The 18693-nt window shown below is 47.4% G+C and overlaps 1 protein-coding gene across 3 annotated transcripts in view; it reads right to left on the bottom strand.

Annotated features, from left to right (window-relative positions):
• LOC111835104 (amyloid-beta A4 precursor protein-binding family A member 2) overlaps positions 1 to 18693 on the bottom strand; it is a 55672-nt gene that overhangs the window by 19090 nt on the left and 17889 nt on the right. For all 3 annotated transcript variants that reach the window (XM_023795061.2, XM_072717983.1, XM_072717985.1), the window contains exon 2: positions 853 to 1824. In XM_023795061.2, coding sequence (XP_023650829.1) covers positions 853 to 1782 — 930 coding nt within the window. In that variant the 5' untranslated portion in view covers positions 1783 to 1824. The remainder of the gene's footprint in view (positions 1 to 852; positions 1825 to 18693) is intronic.

The raw sequence follows: 18693 nt of genomic DNA, 5'->3' as shown, positions 1-18693 counted from the left end.
CTGATGGCAAGAAAACCATGGAAAATCGATTCTCCGTGAACCATTTGGCCTGTGGCTACAATTGGTATCAAATTTCTTGTATAGAGTGTTGTGCTTACTTGTAAGGTACACACGGCGTGTCCCGAGAACTCATAATATAATTTGGTGTTTCTGTGGCCCAGGAGAATCACCTTATTACTGTGCATTCTTATAATATGACCCTGCTTTAATTTATACCAAAAACAGTCCTGTTGTGATTCTCAAGACATCAAAGTTGCGTGTCGATGCATGCCAGTGTAAACCATTTGCCAAGGGACACGTGTGAAATGAATGCTGGCTTGACTTTGGCTTTAAAAGCATTATGGAGAAGCTTTGTGTTGGTTTGTAGTAGAGAGCTGCTGGTCTCGTGTTCCATATGCCCCTACAGAGGAGGGTCATCTTAACCTTGCCCTAATTTTCCTTTCATCCCGACAATGTTATTACTAGCCTGATACGGGGCTCTGTGCTTCACCCTGTTTCGCTTGTCTAGACTCACAAAAGAACATTTCTTTTGTCTGAAACGTGCTGAACACTCAAACAGTCAAAGGTACTGAGATCAAAGCGGAAGTACAACTCAGTCTGAGAAATGCCCTCAGATTATTGCAAAATCTGCTGTTAGAGGAACACACCCTACAGCTCTGTCAAGCCTGGAAGTTTCTGCTCTCTTCCCTTCATGTGATCTTTGTGAGATTTGAGTGTACTGACAACACAAGGAAAGACTGAAGTCAGTACAGCCATAGCTGGAACATGTGATGGGAACATGCAATGAAGACATGCGATGGGAATATGCAAAGGAAACATGCAATGGAAACATGTGACAGGAGCAGGCCTCACCTGCTCCTGTGCCCACTGTGCCCTATCGTCCGGGGTGCGTGCCCGGCCACTGAATCCTCTCGGAGGCTCGGGGTTGTGCCGTGCCGGGGGGAGGTTGAGGGAGCGAGGGCGGCCCTCGTGGCAGTGCAGGGAGCGGGGCGCCGGCTCAGGGGGTGGGGCCGGCTCCTCCGGGCTGGGCTCAGTACTGCTGCTCAGGCTTCCCACGCTCATGCTCATCTTGATCTCTGCTACAATCTGGTCAATGTCCTCCTCAGCCTCATCTGGCACCACGTTCCCGTTGTCTGTGGGGGCATAGTAATCTCCCGTGTAGCAGCCGCCCTCACCCTCATCTTCCTCTTCGTTGGGACAGTATCCTTCACTCCCCTCAACGTCCTCCTCTTCCTCACCTACATCTCTCGGCAGTTCCTGGCACTGGAGGTCCGGCTCCAGGCTGCCTTCGTATCCCTGCGTGCCCAGGTCCCGCTCCAGTGGCTCCTGCCCCGCCCACTCCTCCACCGCTTCCTGGCACTCGTCAGTGTCGGCTGGCGGCCCTGGGTGGGTGGAGGCATAGTTGCCATCACCGCAATCCACCCCCTCCATGTAGCTGTCGTCCTCGGGGCAGTAACGGATGTAGTACGTCACGGCCTCATCCTCTTCGGGCAAGCCCTCATCGTAGTCTTCTTCCTCGTCTTCCTCGTCAGATGTGTTGTTGACATAGTCGGAGCTGGAGTCCCCATCCATGCTGTCGGGGTGGGCAGGGCAGTCACCACATGCGCCCTCGGGTGTGGCTGGCCTGCTGTCTGTCAGCCCAGGCCCCTGAGGGCCACCGTAGGAATGCGGAGGGGTCTGAGGTCCCTCTGCCCGCTCCTTGTTAGGGAAAGGCGCGGAACAGGCCCGGGCACGGGGCTCCGCCATGCTGCTGCTGGTACCCGTCGGCTTCCTGTGCGCCATGGCTGGCTGCTCACACGCCTGGCATTGCTGCTCACCCCGATCCTGCACGACAAATGGGGGGAAAATTAGACACATCAGACATCAGAGAGAATTCTGCAAAGATACTCCTCACAGGGCCTCCAGGACCCTGAGACACAGCTACTCTGGGTATCGTGCAGGAAGAGCCCCTTGGGAAGCAGTCACGTCAAAGAGGAAAGGAGATAACCAGGTTAAACGTATAGGAAATGATTTTATGTAACTAATGGATATGCGATAAATTCAAGGCAGCTCTGTGTGTAAGACGGTACATGGTGAGACACCCAGTTCAGTTAAACAAATGGCATGGCCTCAAAAAGCACTATACAGTAAAACCTCGGACTGCGAGCATAATTCGTTCCGGAAATGTGCTCATAATCCAAAGCACTCGTATATCAAAGTCAATTTTCTCATTAGAAATAATTCCACAACCCAAAAATATTCATAAAAAATGATGAACAAAATGAGCAAGAACAAAATATAAAGCACAAAATGCATAAAACAAATTAACCTGCACTTTACCTTTGAAAAGAATTGTGGATGGTGTGAGGGAGACAAGACAGAGAAGAGGAGGGTTATTTTGTAGGACGACTTTCACTATAACTAACGGAATCACTGCTATCTGTTGGCTCACTGGAATCTTTTTCTTTTTGTGCGATTTTAACAAGGAACCTATCCAATGACAGCCACTTTTGCCTCCTTTTCGATTTCGCGGAAATGTGGACATTGCATTGTTAAACAGATTCATCGCTCGCACTGCTACACCCTTATTCGGATAGTGCTTTTCTACTAAATTTTGACTATACGAGTTAGGCACGCCGTCTGAGACCAAGCTTCGGAAACGAGTACCCACAGTCCCGCAGCAAGAGAGAGAGAAGAACCATCGGCTCAGTTGTGATCACGTGACGCTCGGCAGACAAAGTGTATACGTAATACTCGTATTGCAAGACCTCATTCGTTTATCAAGGTAAAATTTTTTACAAATTTTTGCTCGTCTTGCAAAATACTGCCAAACCAAGTTACTCGCAATCCGAGGTTTGACTGTATTGTAATTGTGATTTATTTTTTGCAAAGGTAAAAACACACAAAACAGCAGGCTATAGGATATATATGACACGGCCAACAACAATGTAGCTCTTTTACACACGCCCTCAATTCACCCCCTTGCAGAACTTATACACTTTAATCTCCACCCCTCATTAGACTAGTCCATCTGGTGCTTAATCCACTGACGCAATTTCATGAATATAATAATACGAATATAAATATGAATATTTGTACAAAAACATGATTATTACTTTGAGGCAATATCACCCACCAATGTTGAGTAACCATACACGGAGTAATATTCACATGTATTACCATATTATATACATATATAACTACCTCCACTGATGGTTGCTCCTGCTATGCAAATGCGCATACCGGAAAACAACCTGGCAGTTTCTTAAACACGCTGAGAATGCTGTATCTGTTTAGGACCAGAGGCAGCAGGGAGTGGACCACACAATCAACAGCATGACAATAACATGATGACACGCAAGAAAATACTATGTGAAAGGAAATGAAAATAAACTGGTAATACTACATGTAACCTACTCTGTGGGTGTTGGCATTTAATGGTCTATATAGCTATATGAATGTATAATGGACTGAATTATGCTGGAATTCATATACCTTAGTCTTTAAATAATAAATAATAATTTTGTAGTATAACCCTCAAGGCAACATGCCTCACAACAAAGTACTCAGCTGATGAAAATGAAAAGCAGATCATAGTGTCTGAGCACTGAGCAACGTGAAAGAAGAACAGGACGGGGGTCCAATGCCCACTGTCATTCCCGCAGCCTTTCCTCTTCTTCCAGATTATCCAAAGGCAGCGATCTTGACAAGAAATCTGCAAGTATATTCTTCTTCCCAGGTCTTTGATGGATCTGAATCCCAAATGGTTGAAGAACCAGGTACCACCAGGTGATTCTTGCATTATTATTTTTCAGAGTATGCATCCAACTTAGAGTCCACTGATCTATCTTGAAATCAAATTCTGGTCCCAAACGATCTAGGGTCACCTTGACAGCAAGACATTCTTATTCTGTTGAAGAGCATCGGGTATCCCTAGACAGCAATTTGCTGCCTCCAAACCCTGGGCAAGGTCTGCTCCATTTCTAACTTCAGATGCATCCACTTGTACCAGGAACCTTTCCTTGAAGTTTGGACTTTACAGTACAGGGGAGGAAACCAAGGCCTTTTAATGTTATGAGTGCCTCTGTACTTGTTAGGCTCCATTTTACCGGGCTGCTGCTTGCTTTGATGGTGAGGTTTGAATGAGGTTCAGCAACAGTTGCAAACTGAAGGATTTATCTTCCATACCATCCCATAAGACTGAGATATGAGCAAACCTGTTGTTTCTTCGTTCTTGTCAATGGGCTGTTCAGGATTGCCGCTTTCTTGTCCCCTAGTGGACAAATTTGTCTCACTCTGAGATTGTTCCCAAGATATTGTATCCTTTATTTTTGTGCCCAGACACATTTTCAGAGGTTCAGTGTTAACCTCACCGTATTAATCTTCTCCAGCACGCTACAGGCATGGCAGCATGGGTTTTCCATGTCATGCTATAAATGACTATATCATCCAAAGAGGCAGTGAAGTCGTGGTCATTAAGGGTTGGCAAGTAGCTGGCACTCCATAGAGACCAAACGGCATGACCATAAATTGATGTAGACCTTGTCCGCTCATCCACCTGCCAAGAGCCACAAAGATCAAGTATAGTAACATACAGAGCTTGGCCAATTCTGTAACAGCTCATCCATTCATGGCACTGGATAGACATACCATTTTGACACATAAATGTCCTTCCAGAAATCAACACAAAACATATGGAAGTATCTTTATTTGGTATAATAATCAGTGGGCTACTCAACTCACTCTGAGAGGGATCCTTGGTTCCCAAATGACTCATGGTGATCATTTCCTCTCAGTGCCAAAACAAAACTCTCTGGTGTGCAGTATGGTTGCTGACTTATCGGTGTTCCATCTTTGAGAAGTATACTATGTTTTACCAGATCAGTCCTTCCCAACTTGTCCTGGCAAAGAACTGGGAACTCACTGAACCCTTGTCTGAGTTCCTGTTGGTGTTGAAATGGCAGATGGCTTAACTACAACTCTGACTTCTTCTTTGACCTTCTTCCATTTCAACTTTACTCACTACTGAGGATCCTGTAGGTTTAGGGTCGTGGAGATTCAAGAGGTGCTCTCTCCTTCCATTCTTTTAACATAACAAGGTAAATCTGACTTTTACCTTTTTCTGCATGTGATACTTTATAGTTCTCAGAGCCTGCTCACTGGACTTCTACCTAGGGCCCTTGCCACTTTGCAGGATTTTTTTTATTTATCCCAGTCCTTGCCAGTATCTGTCAGAAATTTGCATGGCATATTTTTGAATAAGTCTGCAAGTCGATCAGTCTTAAGGTGATAAGGACTCCTTTTCCGCCCTGTGATGCCCTACTTCTAATGAAGCATTTTCATCATTTTTGAGTTAAAATGAGTACCTTGATCAGTGGTTATTTCTTCAGGAATTCCTACCCTGGAAAAAAGCTGCATTATGGGAAAAATTAATTTGGAGGTGTTTATAGATCAAAGAGGGAGAGCTTCAGGAGACCTTGCAGCATTAATATACATCACCAACATGTACTGGTAGCCTAAGTTACTTTTTTCCAGGGGAATCTATATCCATAGCTAGTCTCTTGAAAGTGACATCTACCATTGGTAATGTAATAAGAGGAGCCCTGTTAGTCTCTTGAGAGGGACATCTACCATTAGTAATGTAATAAGAGGAGCCCTGTCAGTTTAACCGATAAGGCTTGTTTTTTTGACACAGTGGAAAATACTGGCAGTAGGCTACTCCATCTTTATACTTAGCTGGCCAAAGGAAGCTAACCCAATGGTAAGTAGCACCTTGCCCCATGTGGCTGCCCATGGGCTTGCAAGTGCTACATGGAGAACAAGGCGGTGGTAAGAGATGGGGACCACAAGACACTTTCCCTGTGATGTCTCTAGATACAGAATACCATCATCAAGCCCAAAAGCTCCCCCACCCCTGCAGCCTTTTTGACACCTTGATTCTGCTTTTTTAAATGGTGAGGACAATGTGGGGGCACCTCCCTGAAGTTCACAAATATTAGTAGCTACTTCAAATAACTTGGTACCATTGATTGATTTTTCTGAGCAGCGGTGCCAACTGGACTACCAAGAACTCTTTAAACCCCCTTTACAAAAGCCATGGGTAGCATCAAGTAAACATTCAAAATCAGCATCTTCCTTAGACCGTGTCATCAACGAGCAAGACATTTTAAGCCTTTGCTTGGAATTGACCAGGTCACACAGCACAGGAGTACCATTACCAAGCCCAAGATCATGTGGCAAATCGGAAACAACAACAGTGTACCACAAGGAATTTGACTACCAATGTCCGCCATTATTTCTGTCAATGGATATTGTTTTGTGTCCCCATGAACACAGTAGATAAAAGTACAGACAGCATAATTAATATCGGCACCATCCACATGACATTTCTTAATAAGAGTCACTGAGCTACTTGTGTCATGAAGTGCATGCACCTGTTGTGCATTCATAGTGACAAACACTTTAAAACAATTTGACACAGCAATATCACAATCCTTAGCAGAGGTACCGTCACGAGGCATATAGTACAGACTTGAAAGTTTGGGCTTCCGTACAGGGCCTATCTGTGGTCCCCTATAGTCTTAGGGTCCCCCCCAGGTGCTATGCAAGGGTCCAAGGTTACCAATATAGTTCTTGGCTATTGTACTAAATACCTGTGGTCTGAAATGTGCTGAGCTTCTTCTGGCCTCCAGGTACTGCTGTGCCAACTGGGCTGCTTCCAAACCGTCTGTAGGTTGATGCTCCTTCATCCACGTCTGGGTTACTGCAGGAAGCATGCGAAGAAGCTGCTCCAGGATGATGACTTCCCCGATATCCTCCTTGCTACGTTGATCTGGCTTCATCCATTGATGATATAATTCTTTAAGGCGACGGTAGGTTTCTTTAGGTGTTTCATTATCAGGTGTGACCATGAACCGGAACCGTAGCCTATATGTTTCCGGTGAAATACTAAACTTTGCCAACAGTGCCTCCTTTAGATCTGAATAACTACAGGCTGCATCCTCACCCACTGAGGTGTAATCCTCTAGCTCTTTGCCAGTCAGTAAAGGAATCAGCCGATGTGCCCATTCTCTTTCTGGCCAATGCCAAGTCCGTGCTAACCTCTCAAAACACAGAAAAAAATGCTCAATATTTTCCCTGGCTTCATGTGGTGTCATTTTAGGCTCTCTCCTGTACAAGTCCCTGGGTACTGAGAGTTTGACAGCAGCTAGATTCTGTGATACTGGAGAAATCCGTCTGGCTGCTGGAGTAGATAAGTCCGTATGTGGACTGGTATCGACAGAGCTCTGAAGGGTCAGTGGAAAAGAGTTCATCAAGGTTGCCAGCTGTTCTTTCCAACCTCTAATTTCTGCCATCAATCTCTCTTTCTGTGCCTCCTGCGACATCATAAATTCTTGAAACCGTAATACTAAGCTGTCTTCCGGCGGCCTTGCTGATTCTTTTAGCTGGTCAGCCTCCTCCTCCCAGTCAACATCAGCCTCTGGTCCTTCCTCTTTCTTCTTTGGCTGGGCAGCTCACACCAATGCCCCTATAGCACCTGAATGTGTGGTCGTCTTGTAGCTGACCATCCCAGCACTATCACCGAATGTCACAGCTGGTCTAGGTGAGGGTTTTGTGCACCGGTTTAAAGGCCACTGGATATATAAAAACAAAAACCTACAAAAGTTCAGCTGAACAACAACAACAAGCACACACAAAACAACAGGCTATAGGATATATATGACACAGCCAACAACAATGTAGCTCTTTTACACACGCCCTCAATTCACCCCCTTGCAGAACTTATACTCTTTAATCTCCACCCCTCATTAGACTAGTCCATCTGCTGCTTAATCCACTGACGCAATTTCATGAGTATAATAATACGAATATAAATATGAATATTTGTACAAAAACATGATTATTACTTTGAGGCAATATCACCCACCAATGTTATTCTAATCCATATGGAATAATATTCACATGTATTACCATATTATATACATATATCACTACCTCCACTGATGGTTGCTCCTGCTATGCAAATGTGCATACGGGAAAACAACCTGGCAGTTTCTTAAACACGCTGAGAATGCTGTATCTGTTTAGGACCAGAGGCAGCAGGGAGTGGACCACACAATCAACAGCATGACAATAACATGATGACACGCAAGAAAATACTATGTGAAAGGAAATGAAAATAAACTGGTAATACTACATGTAACCTACGCTGTGGGTGTTGGCATTTAATGGCCTATATGGCTATACAGTATGAATGTATAATGGATTGAATTATGCTGGAATTCATATACCTTAGTATGTAGTTGTATGCCACTCCACAACTAAATCAGGCAATTGACTGAACTAATGTAAGTATAACTAAAGTTAAATAATAAATAATAATTTTGTAGTATAACCCTCAAGGCAACATGCCTCAGAACAAAGTACTCAGCTGGTGAAAATGAAAAGCAGATCATAGTGTCTGAGTGCTGAGCAACGTGAAAGAAGAAGAGGACGGGGGTCCAATGCCCGCTATCGATCACAATTTGGTAAACAAACGTCTCTGTCCAACAGCCCTGAGGTAACAGGCGGTACCAGCAGAGCACCCTGGGTCGATCTGCCTCAGTGTACTGAAGACTGCAGCCTGTAAGACAAGGAGCACTTCCTTAGAACATGGGGGGGGCGCAGTTCTGGGGGTAGTTCTGTGAGTCTCCGATCTCAGCTGGTTCCACCTGGGCAGACCATGATGCCAGTAGCGGGCAGCTTGGAAATCAGCTGGGAGCCATCAGGACACCAGGATACCCGCCCCCCCCTTACAGGGACCATTTCATACCAGCTTTTGTCTTCTTTCCCCCTCCCTAATTCTCTTCCTTTTCTCCACTATTAACTACACTTGCTGTCACCAGTGATTTCCATGGCTACTTGCAGTTTTCACACACCCCCCCCCCCCAAAAAAATGAACGCAGACCTGAAAAGGTCAGCTACCCTCCCCACCCCCCCTTTCCAGCTGGCCTCCTTCAGGGCGCCCTCCCCACGGCATCAGATCGCGCCCCCCCCGCTACGCTCCATACATGCCGTGACTGCCTCCCTCTCGCGTCGCCTCCCCCCAGCCCACGCGGAATCGGTCACCAGCCTCCTCATTCACCCCACGGAGCTTGCCTGCCTGCTTTTACTGCAATGCAGAAACTAGCAGCAAAGAGTAAATAAAGCGGGGGGAGACATGCCATACCTTACCTGCAAGGCAAAGGCTGACGGAATCTGAACGGCCTTTCTGCGGGGCTGGCCGCGCCCCTCCAGCAACAGCTCCCCCTGCCTCCCTCGTCTCCTAGCAGCCCACCTCCCGTCAGGAATTATCGGTAACTAAGGGTAACAGCTCCCACTGGGTACCACTGACCTTTAAACCCTTCTTTGTTAACTCGCACCATGCCCTTAGCATTGTTTATCGATGGGTGATACCAGCCTCCCTCCGGCAGGCGAGGGCTCTGCTGCTCACTTCGGCCTTGGGGATCCTTTGCACCATAAATCTCCCACTCTGTGGTGCTTATCGAATTTGAATACATCATCATACGAAAGCGCACCTCGCTACAATAAATTTAGCAAATTTATGCTGCCCAGTTGAAATAAATGTCAACATCCTCTCTATTAGTACAAAATAAGACAATATTTTTCCTTTAGTTCATGGATAAAATCCGAATCAGGCACAGTACCTGCAAGGCAAAGGCTGACGGAATCTGTTATAGTGATTTTAAAACACTAAACTAGAAAAACGTAAAAATTGCTGGTCATTTTCAGTCCCAGAGATCAGGGTCAAAGACACCACAATTGCGATGCTTTATTTTTTAAACAGCCTAACCACCGTAATAAGCCGGACTAAGCGCTATACTCAGATTGGCATAATGAGGGTGCCGCTGTCACATCTCCATCCACAGGAGCAGGACGTGCAGGAGACGGGAAACGGAGCAGCTGGACAGGAGGTTCAGTCAGGAGGAAGGGAGTGAAACCGTATCATATAGTCACTGCAGACACCCTGTTAAAATCCATCAACAGGCCAGTGAGAGCGTTCGTTCTCTATCGCGATTTAGTTACCACATTAATATTTACAAGAATACTACCACAGCAATTAATTAACAACAATAATTTTTACTCTCATATGTAATGCTACATAAACGACGAGTCCTTGTTTTTTACCTGCCTAATTGCTAGAGCCACAGTCTGAATTATGACAGCAGTAATTGTTTTGTAAGCTGGAGGAATATGTGATATTCTAAAGAGACATAAAGTGACACAGTATCCACCCGAGTCTCAGGTGACTATCTGCTAATTGGGCTAATTACCTTCTTAATTGTACTTGTCAATTTAAATATCTCCAAGAAGATGCTGGCTGGGGTTCTCAGCTGCATGTCTGGCCACATGAATGCATCACGGAAATACTGTCACTCTGAACGTCCTGAGAATCAGAATTCTGGGGCAATGAACCAAAGGGTACCCAAAAATGGGATCCTCCCACCTGAGCACTGTGGGGTACCCAAAAATGGGATCCTCCCACCTGGGCACTGTGGGGTACCCAAAAATGGGATCCTCCCACCTGGGCACTGTGGGGTACCCAAAAATGGGATCCTCCCACCTGGGCACTGTGGGGTACCCATCTGGGCACTGTGGGGTACCCACCTGGGCACTGTGGGGTACCCAAAAATGGGATCCTCCCACCTGGGCACTGTGGGGTACCCAAAAATGGGATCCTCCCATCTGGGCACTGTGGGGTACCCAAAAATGGGATCCTCCCACCTGGGCACTGTGAGATTTCATGACACCCTTAGGAAAAGAATTCCACATCCATCCATTTTCTGTAACTGCTTATACAGCACAGACTCACCGGAGAATTAAACCATTCCGCAGAAATACAGCCCGAACAAGAAGATACCCCAGATAAGGATCTTAAAGAGAAACTGCATGACAAACTAAGCTAAACCAGGGACCTAAAAAGCCTTTAAGCAGTGGGGAAGAGGATGAAAAAGAAGCAGAGTGCAGCCTTGCAATCTCCATCCCAGGGGAGGGATTCTTAGCTCCATCGTCAGAGACACGGCGCCCTGCTGACAGCCTCCAATCCCTTACCCACAATGCAATGGGGTGACATGGGCAGAGGTTGCTCTCTCCATGGTTAGGACAAAATGCTTGCTGTCAGTGACTAAAAATGGCATTTGTGCTGCTGAATCAATACGGTAAATGGAGGAAGACTTAAAAATGAGTTTCAGGTGAGAAGTAATACAATTTCACTGGTAAGTCAGCGTATAAACATAAAGCACAGGGTTTTTACGCCCATTAAATCTTTCTGAGTCAATTATTCAAAACAGGTAATAAAAAAAAACTGAGAAACAACAGAAATTGGTAGATTTTTTATTTTTCTTAAATGAATTTTTGCAATAAACTGTCATTTGTGCTATATTCCGCCTTGGATAACCGCCCAGGATGAGCAGCTACAGATGGATGGATTGAGGGATGAATGTAAATTGATTATTTGTAGGCGCTACCAGCCAGAATCCTGAATGTACGTTACATGGAGATGAACACTTAGCAAACAGCCGTGTATGTACAGGAGGGTCCTGCCTGGCATAGGACTGGACTGAAAGCACTCAGAAAAAGAAGAGAATGGTGCCGTTTTGATTGATACCATGCTGAACGGGTCCAGTGTAGGGAAAAAAGGTAAAGATGAGAATAAGGCGGCGTATGAGCCCTGGGGGTGCAGAGTCTGCGTGCGTGAGCTGGAAAGCAGGCCAGCAGTCAGCCTCACAAAGCCACTCAGGAGCACGGGGCCCATCTGTCAGGCCGCTGAAACAAACGCCCCAATGCAGCTCCACGCATTAGGCTGCAGTAGCCTGATGCATTATATCAATTTAAAAGGCAGGAATCCAATAAAACTCAGCCGTTCTCCCACACTTGTATGGCTCAGAGTCATGAAAAACGGCGCATTGGGTCCCCCCGGAAAAGCGCAGCACGCCAAGTCGCCCTCTTACTTTCTCCAGGAGGAGAAAAAAAGATGTTCAGTGTTCCACAAAAGTCACAGAGTACATGAATAGATCCGTGCCTTGAACCCCTACCCTACCCAAAATGCTTCCCATGGGGAAGCCTTATTAATAACACCACAGATTGCTCCAGTAAAGGCGTCCAGAATACATTTTATTTGTACAGGACACTTCAACCCTGATTTATGCCAACAGAACCAGATGCCAATACACTCCAGCTAACAGGATGACAAAATGTGCTTTTTTTGTGGGGGGGGGGGTGTCCATTAATCAGATTCAACAAAGGTAGCTGTCAAGAGTGGATCCGCTGGATCAGGTAAACAGGTCACTGCGTCTCCAACTGAGAATCTCTGTCTAATTAGTTATTTTGGAGCATTTATTATAATTATGCACCACTTTTGCTGGCCAAGAGCTCCTTCTGGAGAGAGCGAATTTCAGGCGACAACCTGCAAAAACAGCCCCACAGAAACAGCCCACTATATAATGAGGAGATTCATGTACTAAATCACTGAAATGAAGGGCCTTCATTCAACACCATTATCTCCAAAAAACGGTATTCAAAACTCATACCTACATACAAACAAAAGAACAGACAAACGCTCCCCCTGGATTTACCCAGGCTGGGCTGGAGTGGAATCGGGCCTCTCAGTTGTACAATGAGCACCATCTTATACTCAGTTCTCTGGGAACCGAAGCGCTGCACGTCTTGGGGAATAAATAACTGACTTTAATCAGCACCAACGTGCAGCACCCGACAGTGAATCAGCTGTTTAAGGTATGAGAAATCACTCGGCCAGTTATATTTGCTGCAGGAGGCCATGTGGCCTTGGTAGGCAGGTGGGGCCTGAACAGGAGTCCGCCCAGGGTACTGGGGTCACACTGGGGTCACACTGGGGTCACAAAGGCACAAGCCCTTTAATGAGTAGAGGGTACAGATCGGAGAGAGCAGAACTGTCCCTTCACTGTACCGAGTCATCGGCACTGTGTCCTGCCCAAAAATGGGTGTTATCCACTGGCACCCCCTGAAGTCACTTCTAATCCTCAGTGTATCTCAGTGTTTACTAGATGATCATACTATCCCAGGCTAACAACAGACAGAGCACACATCCAGCAGAGACTCAGATATGATACCGTATAATCAGTACGTCAGACGCACAATTTCAGCCGGTTCGGCTGTTTATTTTTCTCGGGCCGACAAATCCCTACCCTTCTGACACAAACACAGCATTCCTCCCCACAGAGAGGCAGCATCAGCATACCCACGCAAACCAACACGCAAACCAACACGGCCGACGTGAGGTACAGTGAAATGCCCACGAATCCAGGGCAGGTACGGCTGCGAGCAGCGCTGTCCTTCCTCACTCCCTTAGCCGGAACGTTCCGGAAGTGACCAGAAGCGTGCACTTAGCTGTTGGGAGACAAGGCGAGTCCTCTTTTTGTTCAAAACACTGATTATTCCATCTGGATGAAGCGTGTCGGCGTGGACAGTGGGGCTGCAAGCCGGCGGGCTGCCCGTCACAGGACCTGCCGCTCACTCGGGTAGCAGGATTGGATGCTTCTCGGTAGAAATCTGGCTAATAATCTCAGATGCAGCAACAAGCAGAGGTGGGAACACAGGAAGGACTTCAGGGCCATGTTGTTATGTAAGGTCCGGAAAAAGTAAAGAGAAAAACATAAATAAAAGGAAAAGATCATCTTATTTTCTTCAATGGCACTGACACTGATTTAATATCCCTACTAATATCTACTATCCCTGAAGCTATCATCTTCTAAAATCAAAATAAGTCTTAGTCCTGTGAATTGTTGATACATTTCTGTTGATACATTTTCCATTATGGGAGTCAGAACCACATTTTTAATCCCTTCATGCTACTTTGAGAGAAAGCAAACATTGTATCGAAATTCGAATCAGGCAAAACCCACGCAATCTTCTGTATCATATTCAATTTACGTCAGTAGAATTATTAATGAATGTTTTAATAGCCTCCCTTGTTACTGTCCATATCCTTGAAAATCAATCTAATGAGCACTAATAAAAAATCGTCCTTTCCTGCTCGTCTTCGAAAAAGAGGTGGAGGATTTATAAAAAGGGAACCAAATCACACGCTATGGCTTATTCTGCCTGATGTGTTTAGAGATCACAGAGAAAGAAGGAGTGAAAGGAAGAGACAAAGAGCGAATGAGAGAGCGAGAGAGAGAGAAAGAGAGAGAGAGGGGTCCGGTCCTGGGAGGGGTCATTACGGAGCTGCAGAAAAAGGGTCAGTGTTGGAGTAACAGCCTTGTTGCTACACTGCGCACAGCTTCTCCTCAGTAACAGGCTCCACGGTCAGCGCTGAACAAAGAGCGACCCGAGTACTTAGAGTGCATGAAAAGACAGCCAGCCACTAGGATGCTTTTCTGATTTACTGATCTTTGCAGATGACATCATTGCTAATATCCCACAATACACTCTGCTGCCTCTGGTTAAGGAGAAAATTACATGCATTCGAATTATTGATTACATTAATGTTTAATTTACGGTTAAGGCCTTGGGTTACAGTATTTTAGCCCAAAGCAGGGTCCATTAGAGTGTTGTTTGTAGTGCTTATAATGATAATGCTAATTAGCTTGGCAGCTCGAGGTGAAATACAATGCAGAGCGACCAGATCTGTCTGATATATGAATCACAGCCAAAGTCTTCTGGAAATATCATGCTCGCCTTCCTTGTAATTTTCCTCTTAGATGCTGGTTGGGTTTGCCCGGTTCCCGTTTGTGTGCTGTTTAGGGATTAGCCAGTGTCTGCAACGAACACGTCCACAGCCTGTGACACGCAAGCTAATGTTAAACAGTCAGAGGTGCTCATACCTCGTATCACTTTGCTTTTTGCTTACCGCGGTGGAATCATCTCACTGTAACCTCATTAAATTACACAGTACGGAAAGATAACAGTCAGTTAAGCATTCAATCAAAAAAGAATGATGAAGAAATACAGCAGAACTCTGGGGCAGGTTTGGTGTTTGGTGACAGAAAGCAATCTCACTTGGTGTGGATGCAGCTCTGCTCGGTTGAACATCTATGGTGAGAGAGGTATGTATGTATCGCTGTGCCTTCTAAGCCTGTGACCGCATGCCTGGTCACGGCCCCTGGATAATGCTCCCTTATGTCGGATTGTGGGGTGACGCGATGGGCTCACTCCTCTGGGGCTGAGAGATCGATTTTCTCCCCAAGCTTTACGGGATGGGTTCTCTACAAGTCCTTTGGTTTTCGTCCATAGTCCAAAATTTGACTTAACCTTAATTTTATTTATATAGCACGGGAGGAACCAGACTCAAGGGGGAGCCCATCCTCCAGGGGGCGGCAGAGGAAGCCCTAACCCTAGCCAGACCCAAAGGGGGAGCCCATCCTCCAGGGGGCAGCAGAGGAAGCCCTAACCCTAGCCAGACCCAGAGGGGGAGCCCATCCTGCCTGGCCATGCATTTCGGGGACCGTGTGCCTCTATAATGGCCTTGCGTGATTAGAGAGTGCTTTGTGATAGACGTATGTCCCATGCAGGGTGGGCCCCTGCCATCCGCTCTCTGCTTCCTCAGACCCTGTACTGCGTTATGAATGAATGGGTTGCCCTTTTAGAAATATCCAAGGAGCGAAATCACCATGGTATTGTCTGCCATGCCGATGACCCCGCTCACTTGCTGTTGATATCACAGCTGAACTGGCAACCCTGCTGTTAGCACCAGACCTGCCTGGTTTGTAGTCTGACCGCAGCGTTAATGCCACAGGAGGCCTTTCCATAGCTGCATCCGCCTCCCGTTTCCAGCCATATCCGCTCCTACGACGGCCTTCGTCTTGTTGAGCAACAGAGAGCCTCTTCCTACAGGGCTCCTAATGACCTGCTTTGTCAAGTGTGACTGAGTCATTAAACACCAAATCAGAGTCTTGAAATGTACTCAAGTGTAAAAAAAAAAAAAAATTGCAGGAAAATTAACAGAGTATTGTCTGTAGCAAAGGCCTCAGCAATTTCACAAGCCTGCAAGGTGTGTGTGTTAAACACGTGTGATAAATAAAATGCTGCGCGCAGGTGTGTGAGGAGACTTCAGAACAGATTTCACCACCCCCCCCCCCCCCCCCAAAAGGAAAACAAGAGCCCTTTCATGGCTGAGATGTGGGGGCCCTCTCTGCCTTTGACACCCAGGCAAGACAAGTGGAAATTCAGACTTGGAGACCTGCGACTTGCACCCCCTGTCCCCCGGTGACTGAAAATTGCACGACTCTGAAATTAAGTCTGCTGGGGTGACATTGGAGCAGCAGCAAATGAAATACACGTCCTGCACGCGCACGCAAATCCCCCTCCACCCTCCTGCAGATGGATGGCCTTCTCCTCTCCTTCGCTCTCCTTTACCTCCACTTCATCTCTTGCCGTTACTCCCGTGGTGACGGAGGGCAGGTCTGCCCCTCTCCATCTCTCACATCAGTCCAGCACTCAAGGGCAGCTTTATGATGTTCAGGACTCCCTTGTCCCACCTAATCGCATTTATCTCCCGTGCAGCTGCTGTCTGACTTTGCAGGCGGCCTTCGCTCTCCCTGCTCACCCGAACCCTGGGCCACTTTTCCCTGCCTGGCGTTTTTCACGTGCGTGACCACACGGTGCGCTGAACGTTGACACTATGGTCCGTCACAGCCGTCGCCGCATTTGCACCAACTCCCCGCTCCAACCCCCGGGCTCATTGATATTCCATGTCGATCGCCTTGCCGCAGCCACCCAGGGAGGGGCAGGAAGGCGGCTCAGCGGCACTGGGGGCCCGTGAGCGCCGTCGCCCTGCCCCGCACGCTGCCTGGCTCCTGTCGCCCCGGCAACCACCTTTGTTCCCGTGGGTGAGATCACCCCCATCATTTAGCAGCTCCGAGGTGAGGCCACGCCCCAAGCCGGCAATGCCACCCGGCCCAGAATGCTGTGCTTCAAGAAAACATAAATCACAAAGCGCAAAACAGCGCCCTGCTGCACCGGGAGAAGCAGTCCAAGCTGAGGAGGGGGAATGTACTCTGTCGGGTGGTGTTTATTTATCGCGATCAAACTGTCATAGTTTCTAGCTTTTATAGCGACAAAAGCATCCATGCTAACAAGCAAACAGAAGTTTAGCTATAAATCACAGCATCACAGACAGGCAGATCCATACAACAGGAACACTCTTATCTTCCTGATGGAAACATTGTTTGCGATCATGAAAACTCTACCAGGCAGAAAAACACGCAGGACACAGCAGTTAGCAGTAATTAATTCCCTGGCGACCGCAGACTAATTAAACATGTCTCCCAGAGATTGTGACGGAAGGCTTCGTTTTCGCAGTCAGATCGGCTCGGAGGGCCCCTCATATGTGACGCCTCTATGGCTGCTAATCACAAGCACATCGGGTCCGGCCAATGAGCATCCGGCAAGGACTGTGCCGGGGGGGGGGGGGGGGGGGCTGGCGGGGGACGACACAAAGAGCCTAAGCTAACCCAGCGTTTCTGAAGCCGGTCCTCAGGGACTCCCAGACGGCCCATGATTTTGCTCCCCCCCCCCCAGCTCCCTGCTAGACAATCCACAGCTTTGCAAAAACAAGAACCGTCTAGGGGTCTCTGAGGATGAGCTTGAGAAACACTGCACTAACCACGGGGGGGTTCAGTTTTGTTTAGAGGTAAGGGAGTGTGCACGCCTCACATTCCCACTGATGCTCTTCCTGCTCCCCAGATGGAAAAAATCACCAGTTTGAAGCTCACCTGTCACACTGAGAGTGGGGGGCTGGTTATTAATGGTGCGGCAGAGGCTGGTTAACAGGAGCACCTTCACGGGCGGACGGGTGCAGACCAGAGCCAGGCCACACGGCACAGACGACAGATGGTGCCCCAAGCTGCCCTGGGGAGGGGTGGGACCTCAGCATGGTAACAGCCCCCGGTAACAGACCCCGGTAACAGTCAGCTGCGGCACCAGCTAATGTCCCTCAAGCAGCATCTGAGGGTAGGCCAGGCCAGGCCGGGCCGGGGGGGGGGGGGGGGGGGCGTAAGTCACGGCGGACGCTCGAGCTGCAGTTCCCTCTCGCCTGCATGCCGGGCGCCTGCCGCCCTAACAAGGTCACCGGGAGCCACGGTGACGGTCACTGGAGGAGGCCCGTTACCACGGCTACTGACCAAAAGCCTGACCTCTGCTGTGGTAAATCATGGCTGCAAATCACTGCCGGCCGCAACGAAGCCAAAAAGCTGCAGGTATAAAACAATTAATAATGGAACGCCAGGGAAGACCCATCAGTGACATTTTATTTAAAGTGATGTACAGAGACTGATGGAAAAAAACTAGTTTGACTTCTTATATATTAATGGTGAGAGTGGTGTTCCTGTGAGCCTCAACTTCAAGGTAAGAAGTTAGATAACTGGCGAACCTGAGCAAATGCCTGCCATAGCCAGTAAGTTTCAAACTGGAACAAAAGGCAGGCAAGCAGATGACTGAGCAAAACTGTACCAACATCTGATTCAACAGAAAAATGTGAGCGATTTACCCCCATCTGGATTTTAATCTTCCAATTATCTGTAGGCTCATTAAGGCTTTACCAGCATGTGAATGGCAGCACCATGTACTGGATAAAGAAGAAATGAATCAGCGCCAAAAATACGAAATCTGGTGACATTGACATGGCCCCTAGCACATGCGGGGCCTTTCCCCCCAAACCGGGCCAGCGGGGGGGGGGGGGGCACGGTGACGTGAGGC

The sequence above is a fragment of the Paramormyrops kingsleyae genome, chromosome 11, assembly GCF_048594095.1.
Source record: "Paramormyrops kingsleyae isolate MSU_618 chromosome 11, PKINGS_0.4, whole genome shotgun sequence".
Classification (NCBI taxonomy): domain Eukaryota; kingdom Metazoa; phylum Chordata; class Actinopteri; order Osteoglossiformes; family Mormyridae; genus Paramormyrops; species Paramormyrops kingsleyae.
Note: the sequence above shows the minus strand (reverse complement) of the source record. Positions and strands in the feature narration are given on the sequence as shown.